The 16246-nt window shown below is 45.9% G+C and overlaps 1 protein-coding gene across 3 annotated transcripts in view; it reads left to right on the top strand.

Annotated features, from left to right (window-relative positions):
- Positions 1 to 9195: 9195 nt before the first annotated feature.
- The window catches only part of mtif3 (mitochondrial translational initiation factor 3), a 24240-nt gene continuing 17189 nt past the window's right edge, over positions 9196 to 16246 (top strand). For all 3 annotated transcript variants that reach the window (XR_011595687.1, XM_070892287.1, XM_070892286.1), the window contains exons 1-2: positions 9196 to 9332; positions 14158 to 14666. Coding sequence is in view for 2 of the 3 variants with exons in the window: in XM_070892287.1 (XP_070748388.1) it covers positions 14159 to 14666 (508 nt within the window). In the remaining variant the exon portion in view is untranslated. The remainder of the gene's footprint in view (positions 9333 to 14157; positions 14667 to 16246) is intronic.

Below are 16246 nucleotides of genomic sequence, written 5' to 3'. Positions count from 1 at the left end.
TGTCAGTGAATCACAGTTTGGTCTGATCCAAGTGCTTTTTGCACATTTGCCCATTCAACAGTTTAACAACAAACACTCTATTACCCTCCTTGGCCAAAACAGTGCCAGCAATCCATTTGGACCATGACCGTAATTGAGAACAAAAACAGGGTCATTAACCTCAATGTCACGCGATACAGCCGCGCGATCGTGGTATGCGTTTCTACGTGATCATTGAGATCCAGGTGGACTAAGGAGAGCCTGGGTTAAGTGCTCTCTTCATTAACAATTCTGCAGGGGGAACCCCGGTGAGCGAGTGGGGGCGCGTCCGGTAGCTGAGCAGGACCCCAGATAACTGGGTCTGCAAGGAGCCGTCCGTTACGCGTTTCAAGCTCTGCTTGACGGTTTGGACTGTCCGTTCCGCTTGACCATTGGATGCGGGCTTAAATGGGGCAGACCTGACATGCTTAATGCCATTGCGAGTCATGAACTCATTGAATTCCGAGCTGGTGAAACACGGTCCATTGTCACTAACAAGGACATTGGGCAAACCATGGGTGGCGAACATGGACCTGAGGCTTTAAATGGTGGCAGTGGACGTACATGATGACATTAGTATACATTCAATCCATTTAGAGTAAGCGTCCACTGCTACTAGAAACATCTTTCCTAGAAAAGGGACAGCAAAATCTACATGGACCCTGGACCACAGTTTGGAGGGCCATGACCACAGGCTCAGTGGGGGCCTCCCTGGTTGCGTTGCTCAACTGTGAACAAGTGTTGCATTGGTGTACACATGACTCCAATTCCAAATCAATGCCGGGCCATCAAACGTGCGACATGGCGATAGCCTTCATCATGACTATGCCTGGGTGGCGACTGTGTAGATCACGTATAAACATTTCCCTGCCTTTTTTTGGCAAAACCATGTGATTCCCCCATAGGAGACAATCCGATTGGATGGAAAATTCATCCTTACATCAGTGGAACGGCTTAATTTCATCTTGCATTTCCCCGGGAACCACCGACCAGCTCCCATTAAAGATGCAGTTTTTTACTAGTGATAGCACAGGGTCTTAGCTAGTCCAGGTTCTGATCTGGCGAGCCGTGACGGGTGACCACTTGCTCTCAAAAGCATCCATTACCAGAAGCAAGTCTGCGGGTTGCGCCATTTCCACGCCGGTGGTGGGCAATGGCAGCCGACTGAGGGCATCAGCACAGTTCTCAGTGCCTGGTCTGTGGCGGATTACATAGTCATACGCAAACAATGTTAGTGCCCATCTTTGGATGCGGGACAAAGCATTGGTGTTGATACCTTTGCTTTCTGAGAGCAGTGAAGTAAGTGGTTTGTGGTCGGTTTCGAGCTCGAACCGGAGACCAAATAGGTATTGGTGCATTTTCTTAACCCTGCATACACATGCTAACGCTTCTTTCTCAACCATACTGTAGGCTCTTGCAGCCTTGGACCTCTGGACGCATATGCAACCGGTTGCAGTTTTCCTGACACATTTGCTTGCTGTAACACACAAACCGACCCGGTACAACCACGCATCACAAGCTAGTACTAAACGTTTACATGGGTCATACAATACAAGTAACTTGTTAGAACATAGCAGGTTTCTGGCCTTATTAAAGGCTGTCTCTTGAGATTTACCCCAAATCCAGTCATCACCCTTACGTAGCAATAAATGCAAGGATTCCAGCAAACTGCTTAACCCCAGTAGAAAGTTACCAAAATAGTTGAGGAGTCCCAGGAATGAACGCAGCTCCGTCACATTCTGTGATCTGGGTGCATTCTTGATGGCCTCCAACTTGGAGTCCATGGGTCTGATGCCATCTGCCACAATCTTTCTCCCCAGAAATTCGACCTCTGGCACCAGGAAAACACACTTAGAGTGTTTCAGCCTGAGTCCCACTCTGTCCAGTCGCTTTAGAACCTCTTCCAGGTGTGCAAGTGTTTGGTGGGATTGTGACCAGTGATCAAGATGTCGTCTTGGAACACCACGGTGTATGGAACCGATTTCAGCAGACTCGCCATGTTCCTCTGGAAGATGGCCACAGCTGAGCGAATCCCAAAGGGGCATCTGTGGTACACCATCAGTCCTTTGTGCATGTTGATGCACGTCAATTTCTTTGACAGTTCAGCCAGCTCCTGTCTCATGTAAACAGAGGTTAGATCTAGCTTGGTGAACGACTTCCCCCTGCTAGCGTTGCGAATAGTTCCTCCACTTAGGTAGTGGGTACTGGTCCTGTAATGAGATTCGGTTGATCTTTACCTTGTAGTCCCCGTAGATTCTGACTGTCCCATCGTCTTTAGCACCGGCACGATTGGACTGGCCCACGCATTGAACTCGACTGGCGATATGATTCCTTCTCGTTGAAGTCTGTCCAGCTCAATCTCTACTTTCTCTCGCATCATATATGGGACTGCTCGCGCCTTGTGATGAACGGGTCGTGCCCCAGGAACAAGATGGATCTGCACCTTGATGCCTGTGAAGTTGCCGATGCCTGGCTCAAATAACGCCGGGAATTTGTTTAGCACTTGGGCGCACGAGGCGTCATCCACTGAAGACAGTGCTTTAATGTCGTCCCAGTTCCATCGGATCTTTCCTAGCCAGCTACTGCTGAACAGCGTTGGGCCATCGCCTGGTACAATCCATAGTAGTAAATCATGCACCATTCCGTCGTACGATACATTCACTGCCGCACTGCCAATAACAGGTATGAGTTCTTTGGTGTAAGTGTGCAGCGTTTTGTGAATCGGACTCAGTTTTGGCCTCTGTGCCTTTCTCAAAAGCCTTCTGGCTCATGATTGATTGACTCGCCCCCGTGTCCAAATCCATGGAGACTGGAATGCCATTATGTTTAACTTTTAACATTATCGGAGGGCTTTTGGTAGTGAAGGTGTGTACCCCATACATTTCCTCTTCATCCTCAGGTTGAGTAGCCTCTCCTACTCGTTCAGCATGATCCACGCTGGATCGGTCGTTCTCTGCTGACTCTGCCACATGGTGAGTCAGAGGTCGTTTGCACATTCGCTGGAGGTGCCCCATTGACCCCAGCCCTTGCACACATAGTGCTTGAATCGACATTGATGGGCTCTATGACTGCCCCCGCAGCGCCAACATGGTGTTAATGGATACGCATTCACAACGCACAGCGGTCTCTGAGTCACCCGAGGCCTGGCCTCTGCGATCGTGTAGGCCCTGCCATGTACAGTTCTGCCTGCTGAAGGCATTATTTTATGCACTGTACTTGCCAGTGAGCTTTGATGCTGTGAAGATATCTGTTTCGTGTTGTCACTCGTGGATACGAAAGCCTGGGCTATCGTGATGGCTTTGCTCAGATCTAGGGATTCTGCAGACAGCAGTTTGCGATGAATGACCTCGTGGCCGATTCCAAGCATGATAAAGTCCCGCAACATTTCTCCCAAAGCTCCGGCAAATTCACACTGTCCCGCAAGGCATCTTAGGTCGGCGACAAAGCTCGCCACATTCTGGCCCTCGGAGCGATGGTGCATGTAAAAGCGATACCTGGCCATTAGGATGCTCTCCTTCGGCTTGAAGTGTTCCTGAACCAGCATGCACAGCTCTGTGTAAGTCTTCTCCGGTGCCAGCAGATTTTTGATAAGGCCATATATCGAAGATCCACATACGGTGAGGAGAATCGCCCTGCGCTTGACTGTCGTCTCAGCCATGTCCAGCTTGTTGGGCACAAAGTACTGGTCAAGACGCTCAACAAAGGCTTCCCAATCATCGCCCCCAACAAATCTCTCAAGAATACCAACGGGAGTCATTACCACGTGAAAGTTCGTGATCTGTAACTCGTCGCCAATTGTTATGTTCAGAATAACTCCACAAGACTGTGTTGTAGGCTCAAACCATTGTGACTTTGGTCTCTTTAATGTAACTCCAAAAGTGAGGAAGCAACATGGTGGATTGCCTTTTATACCTGCTTGCCCAGGGTGCACAGGTGGCCCTTAGGTCTCCCACAGATGTGCCCCCTAGTAGCAAGTCTTACACATTGGTGAGGTTTGCATAACATCTCCCAGTCTCTCTCTCTCTGGGATTCCAACTCTCTCTTTCTATTTGTCAGAGGAAGAGTCGGAGGAGAGGCAGCATCGGAGGAGGAGCGGTGAGTCGATGGGAGGCCCATAAAAGGCCCAGCAGTCGGAGGAGCGGCAGTGTCGAGGAGGAGAGGTGAGTCAAGGGGAGACCTATAAAAGGCCCAGTAGTTGGAGGAGCGGCAGTGTCGAGGAGGAGCGGTGAGTCGAGGGGAGACCTATAAAAGGCCCAGTAGTTGGAGGAGCGGCAGTGTCGAGGAGGAGCGGTGAGTCAAGGGGAGACCTATAAAAGGCCCAGTAGTTGGAGGAGCGGCAGTGTCGAGGAGGAGCGGTGAGTCGAGGGGAGACCTATAAAAGGCCCAGCAGTCGGAGGAGCGGCAGTGTCGAGGAGGAGGAGGAGGAGCGGCAGTGTCGGAGGAGGAGGAGGAGGAGCGGCAGTGTCGGAGGAGGAGGAGGAGGAGCGGCAGTGTCGAGGAGGAGGAGGAGGAGCGGCAGTGTCGAGGAGGAGGAGGAGGAGCGGCAGTGTCGAGGAGGAGGAGGAGGAGCGGCAGTGTCGAGGAGGAGGAGGAGGAGCGGCAGTGTCGGAGGAGGAGGAGGAGGAGCGGCAGTGTCGAGGAGGAGGAGGAGGAGCGGCAGTGTCGAGGAGGAGGAGGAGGAGCGGCAGTGTCGAGGAGGAGGAGGAGGAGCGGCAGTGTCGAGGAGGAGGAGGAGGAGCGGCAGTGTCGAGGAGGAGGAGGAGGAGCGGCAGTGTCGAGGAGGAGGAGGAGGAGCGGCAGTGTCGAGGAGGAGGAGGAGGAGCGGCAGTGTCGAGGAGGAGGAGGAGGAGCGGTGAGTTGAGGAGGAGGAGCGGTGAGTCGAGGAGGAGGAGCCAGTTACTGCAGCTGCAGCAGGGAGAGAAGGCAAAAAAGAAGTAAAAAGAAATTGAAGTGTGACATCACAGCCAAGGAGGTAAGTGATTGGCTGGTGATTGGTGAGTAGTTTTTCTTTTTCTTTTCCTTATCAGTAAAAAACCTTTGGCATTGTTGCCAAATTAAGTTAATTTAAGGGTTAAGTCATTGCAGGAGCGCCCAGACCCGTGTCATGCTCCTCCTGTGCTATGTGGGAAGTCAGGGACGCTTCCAGTGTCCTTGACTGCTATGTGTGCAGGAAGTGTGTCCAGCTGCAGCTCCTGACAGACCGCACTATGGCACTGGAGCTACGCATGGATTCACTATGGAGCATCCGCGATGCTGAAGATGTCATGAATAGCATGTTTAGTGAGTTGGTCACACCGCAGATAAAGGTTACACAGGTAGATAGGGGATGGGTGACCAGCAGGAAGAGCAATGGAAGGAAGGTAGTGCAGGGACCCCCTGCGGTCATCTCCCTCCAAAACAGATATATCGTTTTAGGTACTATTGGGGGTGATGACTCAGTAGGGGAAGGCAGCAGCAACCAAGTTCATGGCACCGTGGCTCTTCCCCACAGGAGGGCAGGAAAAAGAGTGGGAGAGTTATAGTGGTAGGGGATTCTATTGTAAGGGGGGAATAGATAGGCGTTTCTGCGGTCGCAACCGAGACTCCAGGATGATATGTTGCCTCCCTGGTGCAAGGGTCAAGGATGTCTCAGAGCGACTGCAGGGCATTCTGGAGGGGGAGGGTGAACAGCCAGTTGTCGTGGTGCATATAGGTACCAACGACATAGGTAAAAAATGGGATGAGGTCCCACAAGCTGAATTTAGGGAGCTAGGAGTTAAATTAAAAAGTAGGACCTCAAAGGTAGTAATCTCAGGATTGCTACCAGTGCCACGTGCTAGTCAGAGTAGAAGTAGCAGGATAGTGAAGATGAATACGTGGCTTGAGGAATAGTGCAAGAGGGAGGGATTCAAATTCCTGGGACATTGGAACCGGTTCTGGGGGAGGTGGGACTAGTACAAAATGGATGGTCTACACCTGGTCAGGACCGGAACCGATGTCCTAGGGGGACTGTTTGCTAGTGCTGTTGGGGAGGGGTTAAATTAATATGGCAGTGGGATGGGAATATATGCAGGGAGACAGAGGGAAGTAAAATGGGGGCAGAAGCAAAAGATAGAAAGGAGAAAAATAAAAGTGGAAGGCCAGAGAAATCCAAGGCAAAAATCAAAAAGGGCCACATTACAGCATAATTCTAAAGTGACAAAAAGTGTTAAAAAGAGTGTTAAAAAGACAAGCCTGAAGCCTCTGTGTTTCAATGCAAGGAGTATTCATAACAAGGTGGACGAATTAACTGCGCAGGCAACTATTAACGAATATGATATAATTGGGATTACGGAGACATGGCTCCAGGGTGACCAAGGCTGGGAACTCAACATCCAGGGATATTCAATATTCAGGAAGGATAGACAGAAAGGAAAAGGAGGTGGGGTAGCATTGCTGGTTAAAGAGGAAATTAAGGCAATAGTAAGGAAGGACATTAGCTTGGATGATGTGGAATTTGTATGGGTAGAGCTGCGGATTATCGAAGGGCAGAAAACGTTAGTGGGAGTTGTGTACAGACTACCAAACAGCAGTAGTGAGGTTGTGGATGGCATCAAACAAGAAATTAGGGATGCGTGCAATAAAGGTACAGCAGTTATCATGGGAGACTTTAATCTACATATTGATTGGGCTAACCAAACTGGTAGCAATACAGTGAAGGAGGATTTCCCGGAGTGTATTAGGGATGGTTTTCTAGACCAATATGTGGAGGAACCAACTAGAGAGCTGGCCATCCTAGACTGGGTGTTGTGTAATGAGAGAGGATTAATTAGCAATCTTGTTGTGCGAGGCCCCTTGGGGAAGAGTGACCATAATATCGTAGAATTCTTTATTGAGATGGGGAGTGACACAGTTAATTCAGAAACTAGGTTCCTGAACTTAAAGAAAGGTGAATTCAATGGTATGAGTCGTGAATCGGCTAGGATAGACTGGCAAATGATACTTAAAGGGTTGATGGTGGATAGGCAATGGCAGACATTTATAGATCACATGGATGAACTTCAACAATTGTACATTCCTATCTGGATTAAAAATAAAATGGGAAAGGTGGCTCAACTGTGGCTAGCAAGGGAAATTAGGGATAGTGTTAAATCCAAGGAAGAGGCATATAAATTGGCCAGAAAAAGGAACAAACCTGAGGACTGGGAGAAATTTAGAATTCAGCAGAGGAGGACAAAGAGTTTAATTAGGAGAGGGAAAATAGAGTATGAGAGGAAGCTTGCAGGGAACATAAAAACTGACTGCAGAAGCTTGAACAGGTATCTGAAGAGAAAAAGGTTAGTGAAGACAAACATAGATCCCTTGCAGTCAGAATCAGGTGAATTTATAATGGGGAACAAAGAAATGGCAGACCAATTGAACAAATACTTTGGTTCTGTCTTCACTAAGGAAGACACAAATAACCTTCTGGACTCTTTTCCTGTCACACTCAGATTCCCAGTACCTCTCTGTGATTCTCCGTCTCTCTCTGTCATTCCCAGTCTCCCTCTCTCAGTGATTCCCAGTTTCTCGCACTCTCTCAGTGATTCCCAGTCTCTCACAGTGATTCCTAGTCTCTCTCACAGTGATTTCCAGTCTTGTTCCCCAGTGATGCCCACTCTCTCTCTGAGTGATTCACATTCTCCATCTGTGATCCCTAGTCTGTCTCTCAATCATTCCCAGTCTCGATCTCTCAAGTGATTCCCAATCTTTCTCTCGGTGATTCCCAGTCTCTCTCAGTTATTCCCAGTCTCTCTCTCTTGATTCCCAGTCCCACCCTCTCAGTGATTCCCAGTCTCCCTCACTCTCTGATTCCCAGTATCTCTTGCTCTGTGATTCCCAGTCTTTCTCACTGTCATTCCCAGTCTCTCTCTGTGATTCTCATCCTTGTTTTCAAATCCGTCCCTATCTCTGTAATCTCCTCCAGACTCACAACCCTCCCACCCCACCCCGAGATGTCTGCGCTTCTCTAATTCTGCCTTCTTGAGCATCCGATTATAATCGCTCAACCATTGTGGTTGTGCCTTCTGTTGACTAGGCCCCAAGTTCTCAAATTCCCTGCGTAAACCTTTCTGCCTCTCTATCTCTCTTTCCTCCTTCAAAATGCTCCTTAAAACCTACCTCTTTGACCAAGCTTTTGGTCACCTACCCTAATTTCTCCTTATGCAGCTCAGTGTTAAATTTGCTATCTCATAATAATGAAGCACCTTGAGGCGTTCCACTACATTAACAACAACAACTTGTATTTTTATAGCACCTTTAACGTAGTGAAACATCCCATGCCTTGCTTAACCAGAAGCCAATGTAGGTCAGCAAGCACAGGGGTGATGGATGAGCGGGCCTTGATGTGAGTTAGGACATGGCAGCCAAGTTTTGGATCACCTCTAGTTTACGTAGGGTAGAATGTGGGATGCCAGCCAGGAGTGCGTTAGAATAGTCAAGTTTAGAGGTAACAAAGGCATGGTTGAGGGTTTCAGCAGCAGATGAGCTGAGGCAAGAGCGGAGATGAGCAATGTTACGGAGGTGGAAATAGGCGGTCTTAGTTATGCTGTGGATATGTAGTCGATAGCTCATTTCAGGGCCCAATATGACACCAAGGTTGTGAACAGTCTGGTTCAGCCTCAGATAGAAGTTGGGGAGAGGGATGGAGTCAGTGGCTAGGGAATGGAGTTTGTGGCGGGACCGAAAACAAAGTCTCCTGTCTTCCCAATATTCAATTGAAGAACATTTCTGCTCATCCAGAATTGGATGACGGACAAGCAGTCTAACAATTTAGAGACTGTGGAGGGGTTGAAAGAAGTGGCAGTGAGGTAGAGCTGGGTGTCATCAATGTACATGTGGAAACTGACGCTGTGTTTCTGGATTATGTCGCCAAGGGGCAACATGTAGATGAGAAATAGGAGGGGGCCAAGGATAAATCCCTGGGGGACGCCAGAGGTAACGATGCAGGGGGCGAGAGAAAAGCTGTTGCAGGTGATTCTCTGGCTATGATTAGATAGATAAGAATGGAACCAGGCGAGTGCAGTACCACCCAGCTGGATGAATGGAGAACAATAGAGTGGACAACCATGTTAATGGCGCTATATAAATACAAGTTGTTGTGGTTGATTCCCACTCTCAGTAATTCCCAGTCCCTCTCTGACTCTCGGGGTTTATGTTTCTCGGTGGCGGCGCCTGGTGCCGGGAGGCCGGCGGTGCGGGGCCTATCCCCGCCTTCCGCCCGGAGTTGTGCTCCGATCGCTGCTGCTGACTGGCGGCCTCACAATCCGTTGATTCCACGTCGCTGCGAATGAAGCGCCGGCCTGAGCCGCCGGGAGGTGAGTTTGAGGGGAGAAGGAGCACGGATATGGCGGGCCCGGGGTCAATTCGGAGCGGCGCCGGCCCTCGGGCCCGAGCCCATCACAAACCGGCCGGTCAGCGGGCGGGCTCGGGGGTCACTGCATCCTGACGGCGGCTCCTCTGTAAAAACACTCGCAGATCTTCCACTCCTGCCCCGCCCCGAGTTACAGGCATTTTTTAATGTTTCCCATTTTAAATAATTACTTGTCAGAGTGCCTGGTGTTAATTTATTAACGTGAATTTGTAGACGTAGGTTGAAGGACATTTTATTTACATATTAAGTAATATTTGGTTTTAAAAGTCCACTGGTATCTGTTAAACCACTGGAAAGTGGACTGTAAGTGAACCACTTTCAGCAGAACAGAAATTGGTGAGGAAAGAGGGTATTTCTTCCACAAAGCATCTAGCTGTAAGCTGTAGAGATGTGTGGTAAGCAGCAAGTGAAGGTGAGGGGGCTGGTTTAAATGTCCCCAAATACAGTATTTCATGGTTGAAGTGGTATGCAATGAAAGAAGGCATGCCAGAAGGATCAGCAAGCTCCCAAGCTGCATCTGCCATTATATCACCAAAAGTACCTGCACGTCTTGGCACACCAACTGCCAATAATCAAGGCAACTGCCTCCGCAGGCTCCATGACAGCAGGAATCAATTGCACAGCGTTGCCATTCGCTGCAAGGACACCTGCAGCTAACCTACAACATAGACATAGTACTGACCATAGAGAGCGAAGAGCTTGTATCTTGGGCTTATTGAAGATATGCAGCACTGCTGTTCTATAGTCAGTACCCTGGAGTGCTAAAGAGGGCATCTCTTCTCATACCAACCTTATACAGCATAACATGAGGTCAGATACTGAACCGTTTGTCCCTTGCCTCCAGACTTCATAACGTGCTTCCATATTGTGTTTCCTTTCACTTCATTTTTGCCCAGCACATGTTTACGCTTCTTTCCTTTTAGCCTTGGCAGGTGGAAGATGGGAGGCTGGCCAGGAGAGCATTGGGGTAGTCAAGTCTAGCAGTTACAAAGGTATGGATGAAAGTTTCGGCAGGGGTGGAGACAGGCAATGCTATGGAGGTGGATAGGCAGTCTTGGTGATGGACCAATAAATGACACATTATTTGCAGTAACTGTTATCTAGAAAGTTATAACAGCCAATTTGTGTACCGCAAGGTCCTACAGACAGCAAATGGGATGAATAATCAGTTAATCTCTTTTTGATGGTGTTGGTTGAGGGATAAATGTTGGTCATTAAGGTTTTAAACAATCCAATACCCAAGTGCTTGAGCATCTGCTCTTAGGCATTATTGCAGTAACCTCTATCCACTGCCAGTATGCAAGAGTTTTTTTCCTTTTCATTTTGTGTTTTAATGAAATGAGCTTTGGGCCTAGGCAGCGGAAGGCACAGCCGCCAGTGGTGGAGCAATTAAAATTGGGGATGCGCAAGAGGTCAGAATTGGAGGAGCGCAGAGATCTCGAAGGCTTGTAGGACTGGAGAACGTTGGAGATAAGTGAGGGGCAAGGCCATGGAGGAATTTGAAAATAAATATGAACATTTTAAAATTGAGGCATATGCTGGTATAAAGGCTGTGTGATATCTAGTGAAGGGTAAAATGAATGAATATTGTATGAATTAATGTGAACAACTTAAAAATTGTAATCAACAAACTCAATGACCTACTATCTTGTCAGTGTCTTGCTGTAGGGATGAAAGAAGTCAAGGTTGGACAGGCAGCATATATAACTCTCAATGCATATTGGCTGTTGTTAATTAAGTTATATTGTATAGATAATTTACAAGTTTACACCTAATAATTGATTCCATATTTTACATTGGATGGCACTAAGACTAATGGGTCTGTAGTTGCCAGAGTCTGTTTTTAATATTGGCACCACACTGGTCTGCTTCCAATCTACTGGCACCTCTCCAGTGTCCAGTGATTCTCTCTCAATGATTGTTTAACCACTATTAGATTATACTGATAAATAAAAAGAACTAGCATTTATACCATACCTTTTGTGTCCTTGGATTATCTCAAATTGCTTATTTTTGATGCATATTCACTGTTATATAGGTAGATGCAGCAGCCAATTTCTGCATTGAAAGACCCTGGGCTAGGACACCATTAGAACAAAACTGCTTTTCATTGGATAGTGCCAAGAGATTTTTTTACATCCACTTAAGCAAGCAGATGGGGCCTTGGTCCCAAATATTCTTCTACTGTGATCATGTAATCTTTCCCCCTGAAGCTTCCACCTTTTAGAATTCTGGTGAAAGTATACAAGTTTACAAAAATAGTATTTGCGATGGGGAAGTTCTAAATGGTTTTGAAAGAAAGCTGCTCGAGTTTCTGACATTAATTTAACTTTGCAAATAATATGATATACAGGTAGAACGTCCGGAAACCTTGGGACCGAGGTCATTCCGGTTTTTGGGTTTTTCCGGATTTCGGAGAAGAAATCCTGGGTCAGGTGGGCGTCGGCTCAGGTCACACATCGGTTAAGTCAGGTCGGGTCTCACGTAGGTTAGGGTCATGGGGCACACCGAAAGGCTCAGGAGCTGGTCTTGTACGTACCCTGCATTTGTGCCGTTTATTAAAAAAGAAAGTCCAGTTTTCGGAACAGGTTTCCGGATGCCGACTCCACCGACAAAAATCAGGAAACTATAGACCAGTTAGCCTAACATCTGTGGTTGGGAAAATGTTGGAGTTCATTATTAAAGAAGCAGTAGCAGGACATTTGGATGAGCAAAATTCGGTCAGGCAGAGTCAGCATGGATTTATAAAGGGGAAGTCATGTTTGACAAATTTGCTGGAGTTTTTTGAGGATGTAACGAACAGGGTGGATAAAGGGGAACCAGTGGATGTGGTGTATTTGGACTTCCAGAAGGCATTTGACGAGGTGCCACATAAAAAGTTACTGCCCAAGATAAAAGTGCATGGGGTTGGGGATAATATATTAGCATGAATAGAGGATTGGCTAACGAACAGAAAACAGAGAGTCAAGATAAATGGTTTATTCTCTGGTTGACAACCAGTAACTAGTGGGGTGCCGCAGGGATCAGTGCTGGGACCCCAACTATTTACAATCTATATTAACGACTTGGAAGAAGGGACTGAGTGTAACGTAACCAAGTTTTCTGACTATACAAAGATGGGAGGAAAAGCAATGTGTGAGGAGGAGACACAAAATCTGCAAAAGGACATAGACAGGCTAAGTGAGTAGGCAAAAATTTGGCAGATGGAGTACAATGTTGGAAAATGTGAGGTCATACATTTTGGCAGAAAAAAATCAACGAGCAAGTTATTATTTATATGGAGAAAGATTGCAAAGTGTCGCAGTACACCGGGACCTGGGGGTACTTGTGTATGAAACACAAAAGGTTAGTATGCAGGTACAGCAAGTGATCATGAAGGCCAATGGTATCTTGGCCTTTATTGCAAAGGGGATGGAGTATAAAAGCAGGGAAGTCTTGCTACAGCTATACAAGGTATTGGTGAGGCCACACCTGGAATACTGGATGCAAGTTTTGGTTTCCATATTTACGAAAGAATATACTTGCTTTGGAGGCAGTTCAGAGAAGATTCACTAGGTTGATTCTGAGATGAGGGGGTTGACTTATGAGAAAAGGTTGAGCAGGTTGGGCCTCTACTCATTGGAATTCAGATGAATGAGAGGTGATCTTCTCGAAACGTATAAGATTATGAGAGGGCTTGACAAGGTGGATGCAGAGAGGATGTTTCCATTGATGAGGGAGACTAGAACTAGAGGGCACGATCTTAGAATAAGGGGCCGCCCATTTAAAACAGGGATGAGGAGGAATTTCTTCTCTGAGGGTTGTAAATCTGTGGAATTCGCTGCCTCAGAGAGCTGGGACATTGAATAAATTTAAGACAGAAATAGACAGTTTCTTAAACGATAAAGGGTTATAAAGAGCGGGCGGGGAAATGGAGCTGAGTCCATGATCAGATCAGCCATGATCTTATTGAATGGCAGAGCAGGCTCGAGGGGCCGTTTGGCCTATTCCTGTTCCTATTTCTTATGTTCTTGTGATCTGCCCAATGTCTGGTTTTCGGACAATTAAGTTTTTTTGAACTCCGGATTTCGGGCGTTCTACCTGAACTAGACTGTTCAAAAAAATCAGGGTAAGGTAAGTGAGCAACACATCCATTATATAACTTCATTTCCAATATGAAGGATTGTGATGGGGTGAGTAGGGAAAGACTAGTTCTCATTGGGGAATCATCAATTTAAAATTGTCACAAAGTGGTTACGGGAAATGTCTTTATGCAGTCTGTTGTTGGAGCGTGGAATGTTTTACCTTAGGGAGTGATTGTTGCAGAGAGCATTGTAACTTTGAAGGAAAATGTAGATAAATATTTAAAGCAGTGTAATATACAGTGCTATGGGCAGAGAGCAGGTAAGTGGAATGAATTTTAAATTGTTGTAGCAAAGAGCTGTGGGCTGAATGGCAGCTTTCTCTGCCATAAATTTTTCTATGCTTCGATGTCATAATGATAACAATAATAAATTGCATAAGCTAGTGCTTAAGTTTCTTAATCACGCCAAAGCACTTGCATTTTTAATTTCTGACCCTGTCTGAACCAGACAGTAAGATGCAGTTTCCCAGCTCATTGTACCTCACTGACAATTTGAAGCACATGACCTTCAGGTCAAGTCATGCAGTAACAATAATAACATCGAAAGTCACAACACAACCAAAGTAGCATAAAACCCATCCGTTCAAACCTTCCATTAATCCACAAACTCAGTAATAATTATTTGCCTGTTTGTATTGTCTTTCAGGATGGCTGCACACTGCATGAAGAAAATTGTTTTCCAAACACTGCAAATTAAAACTGGTTATACTAGTTGGTATCTTTGCAATGAGAGTGCAAGGCATTTTAATACTTCGTTGGTACAAAGCATGGTGAAAGTAATGATGCCCCAATCCAGATGCATCATACGCTACTGGACCCCAGGCCCCTGGAATATGCCTCTAAACACCTTTGCAACAGCGGGTGAGGATGAGACAGCACAGCACAGGGAGAAAAAGGATCCAAGAGCTCGACGAACAATAGGGAGCATTGGCAGAAAAATTCAACATCGCATCATTCACGTGATAGATGAAAATGGAGAGAACCTGGGAAATCTGCACAGAGCTGATGTTATTCGTATCATGGGTGAGCGTGGGGTGAAAATTATACCTCTCAGGGAAAACGCAGACCCTCCAGTGTACAAACTAATGACAGGAAAACAGATCCATGAGGAACAAATGAAACTCCGAGAAAAACAAAAGGACAAAACTAAAACTGGTGAGTGGATGAATTGTTTCTTAAGTGAGATATTTATCAAATGTATCCTTCTTTAACGAAATCTCTTCCTTCCCCCCCCCCCCCCCCCCCCCCCACCGTCAGAAAAAGAGAACATTCTAAATATGGTGATTGATTTTCGTAAAACTAGGACCATCTCGTGCCATGTTTCATCCATTGCATTAAGACCGTGGATTTTTCTGGCGATTCCGATGGACGTTAAAAGATCCATTGGCACTATTCAAAGAAGTGTAGAGTGTTTCCTCTCTCAATCGTACCACCTAAAACAGATTGGGTGTTCGTCTCATTACTGTTTGTGGGACATTGTTAACATAGAATATCTATTACGTTTACCGACAATAATCACTACACCTTAAAAATTGTGTGTCACGCACTTTAAGACATCTCAATGTGATAAAATGCCATAATAAATGCAAGTTTGGGGGTTTTTAATCAAAAAGATCATCTTTAAAAGTCCAAATAATAGCTATTGCTGGATACGTACTTTTCCTCTACTCTCATATGAGCACGAAGAATAATTTTTTACAATTGGGGGAAGGGGGGTGGGATAGAGTTTCCACTTTGGACGCAATCGGCGAATCCTGCACAAATTGGCCCATTTTATTTTGAATAGTTTTTTTTGCCCAGGTTTCCACTCAGAATTATGTACATCTCACCGAATGCAAAATCTGCCACGAACCAGCGCAATTGGGCAGCATTTTCAAACATGATTTTTTTTTAATTGCTTTGAAAAATATTACTTTATATTTGTATATTATATATTACTTCATAAAATTTGATACATGGGTTTCACAAAAAATAAGCATTTTAAATCACAGTCAATTCACCACCTGTGAGTAACCTGATTTTAAATGACTGAAAATGACTTAAAAACATTTATAAAGCTATTTTCTAGTTAGATTGAGGTGGAGTATGGAGTTCCTTAGAAATTTTTTTAAAAATTCAAAACCTTTCAAAACGTACCTATTAATGTGCTTGCGCCCACAAGTTCCAGTTTAATCTTTGGAGCCTCCTCAAAGGCCGACAAACGAGTGCAATTAGTGGAAACTCCCAATGGTGATTAATTCATCCGGGGGGGGGGGGGCGTGATCAGTATTATGGGCGGGGCCTGCTTCTAACGCAATGTATTTTTAAATTAACGCAAAAGATCGCAGAAACTCGATTTGCACGATTTTTAGCGCCGGTTACGCCGATCTCGTGGGAATTGAGACGAGAAAAACATGCAATTGAGCCAAAACTCCAAGTCAGGATATCGATAAGATTAAGTATATTTCTGTGATAAAACACAGAATGGCTAATTTGGCTAACCTCTGGATTCTTACAATGGTCCTTAAAATCCTATCTGTCCATGTATATAAAAAATATCTGATGGAAGATAAGAGGGCAGGACACATGGTATATGCACAAACTGATTTTGCAAGATCAACTTGGTGAGGGATAGTGGGTGTCTTTTTTTAAAAATTGCTAGAATTTTTCATGACTGTTGCAATTATCTATTTTGATAATGGTTTGGTTCATGCTGCAGTTGTCAACCTAGATTTCAAACTTCATCAGTGCCTCGC

Source organism: Pristiophorus japonicus, chromosome 10 (assembly GCF_044704955.1).
Source record: "Pristiophorus japonicus isolate sPriJap1 chromosome 10, sPriJap1.hap1, whole genome shotgun sequence".
Classification (NCBI taxonomy): domain Eukaryota; kingdom Metazoa; phylum Chordata; class Chondrichthyes; family Pristiophoridae; genus Pristiophorus; species Pristiophorus japonicus.
This window is presented reverse-complemented; position numbering and strand designations above follow the sequence as displayed.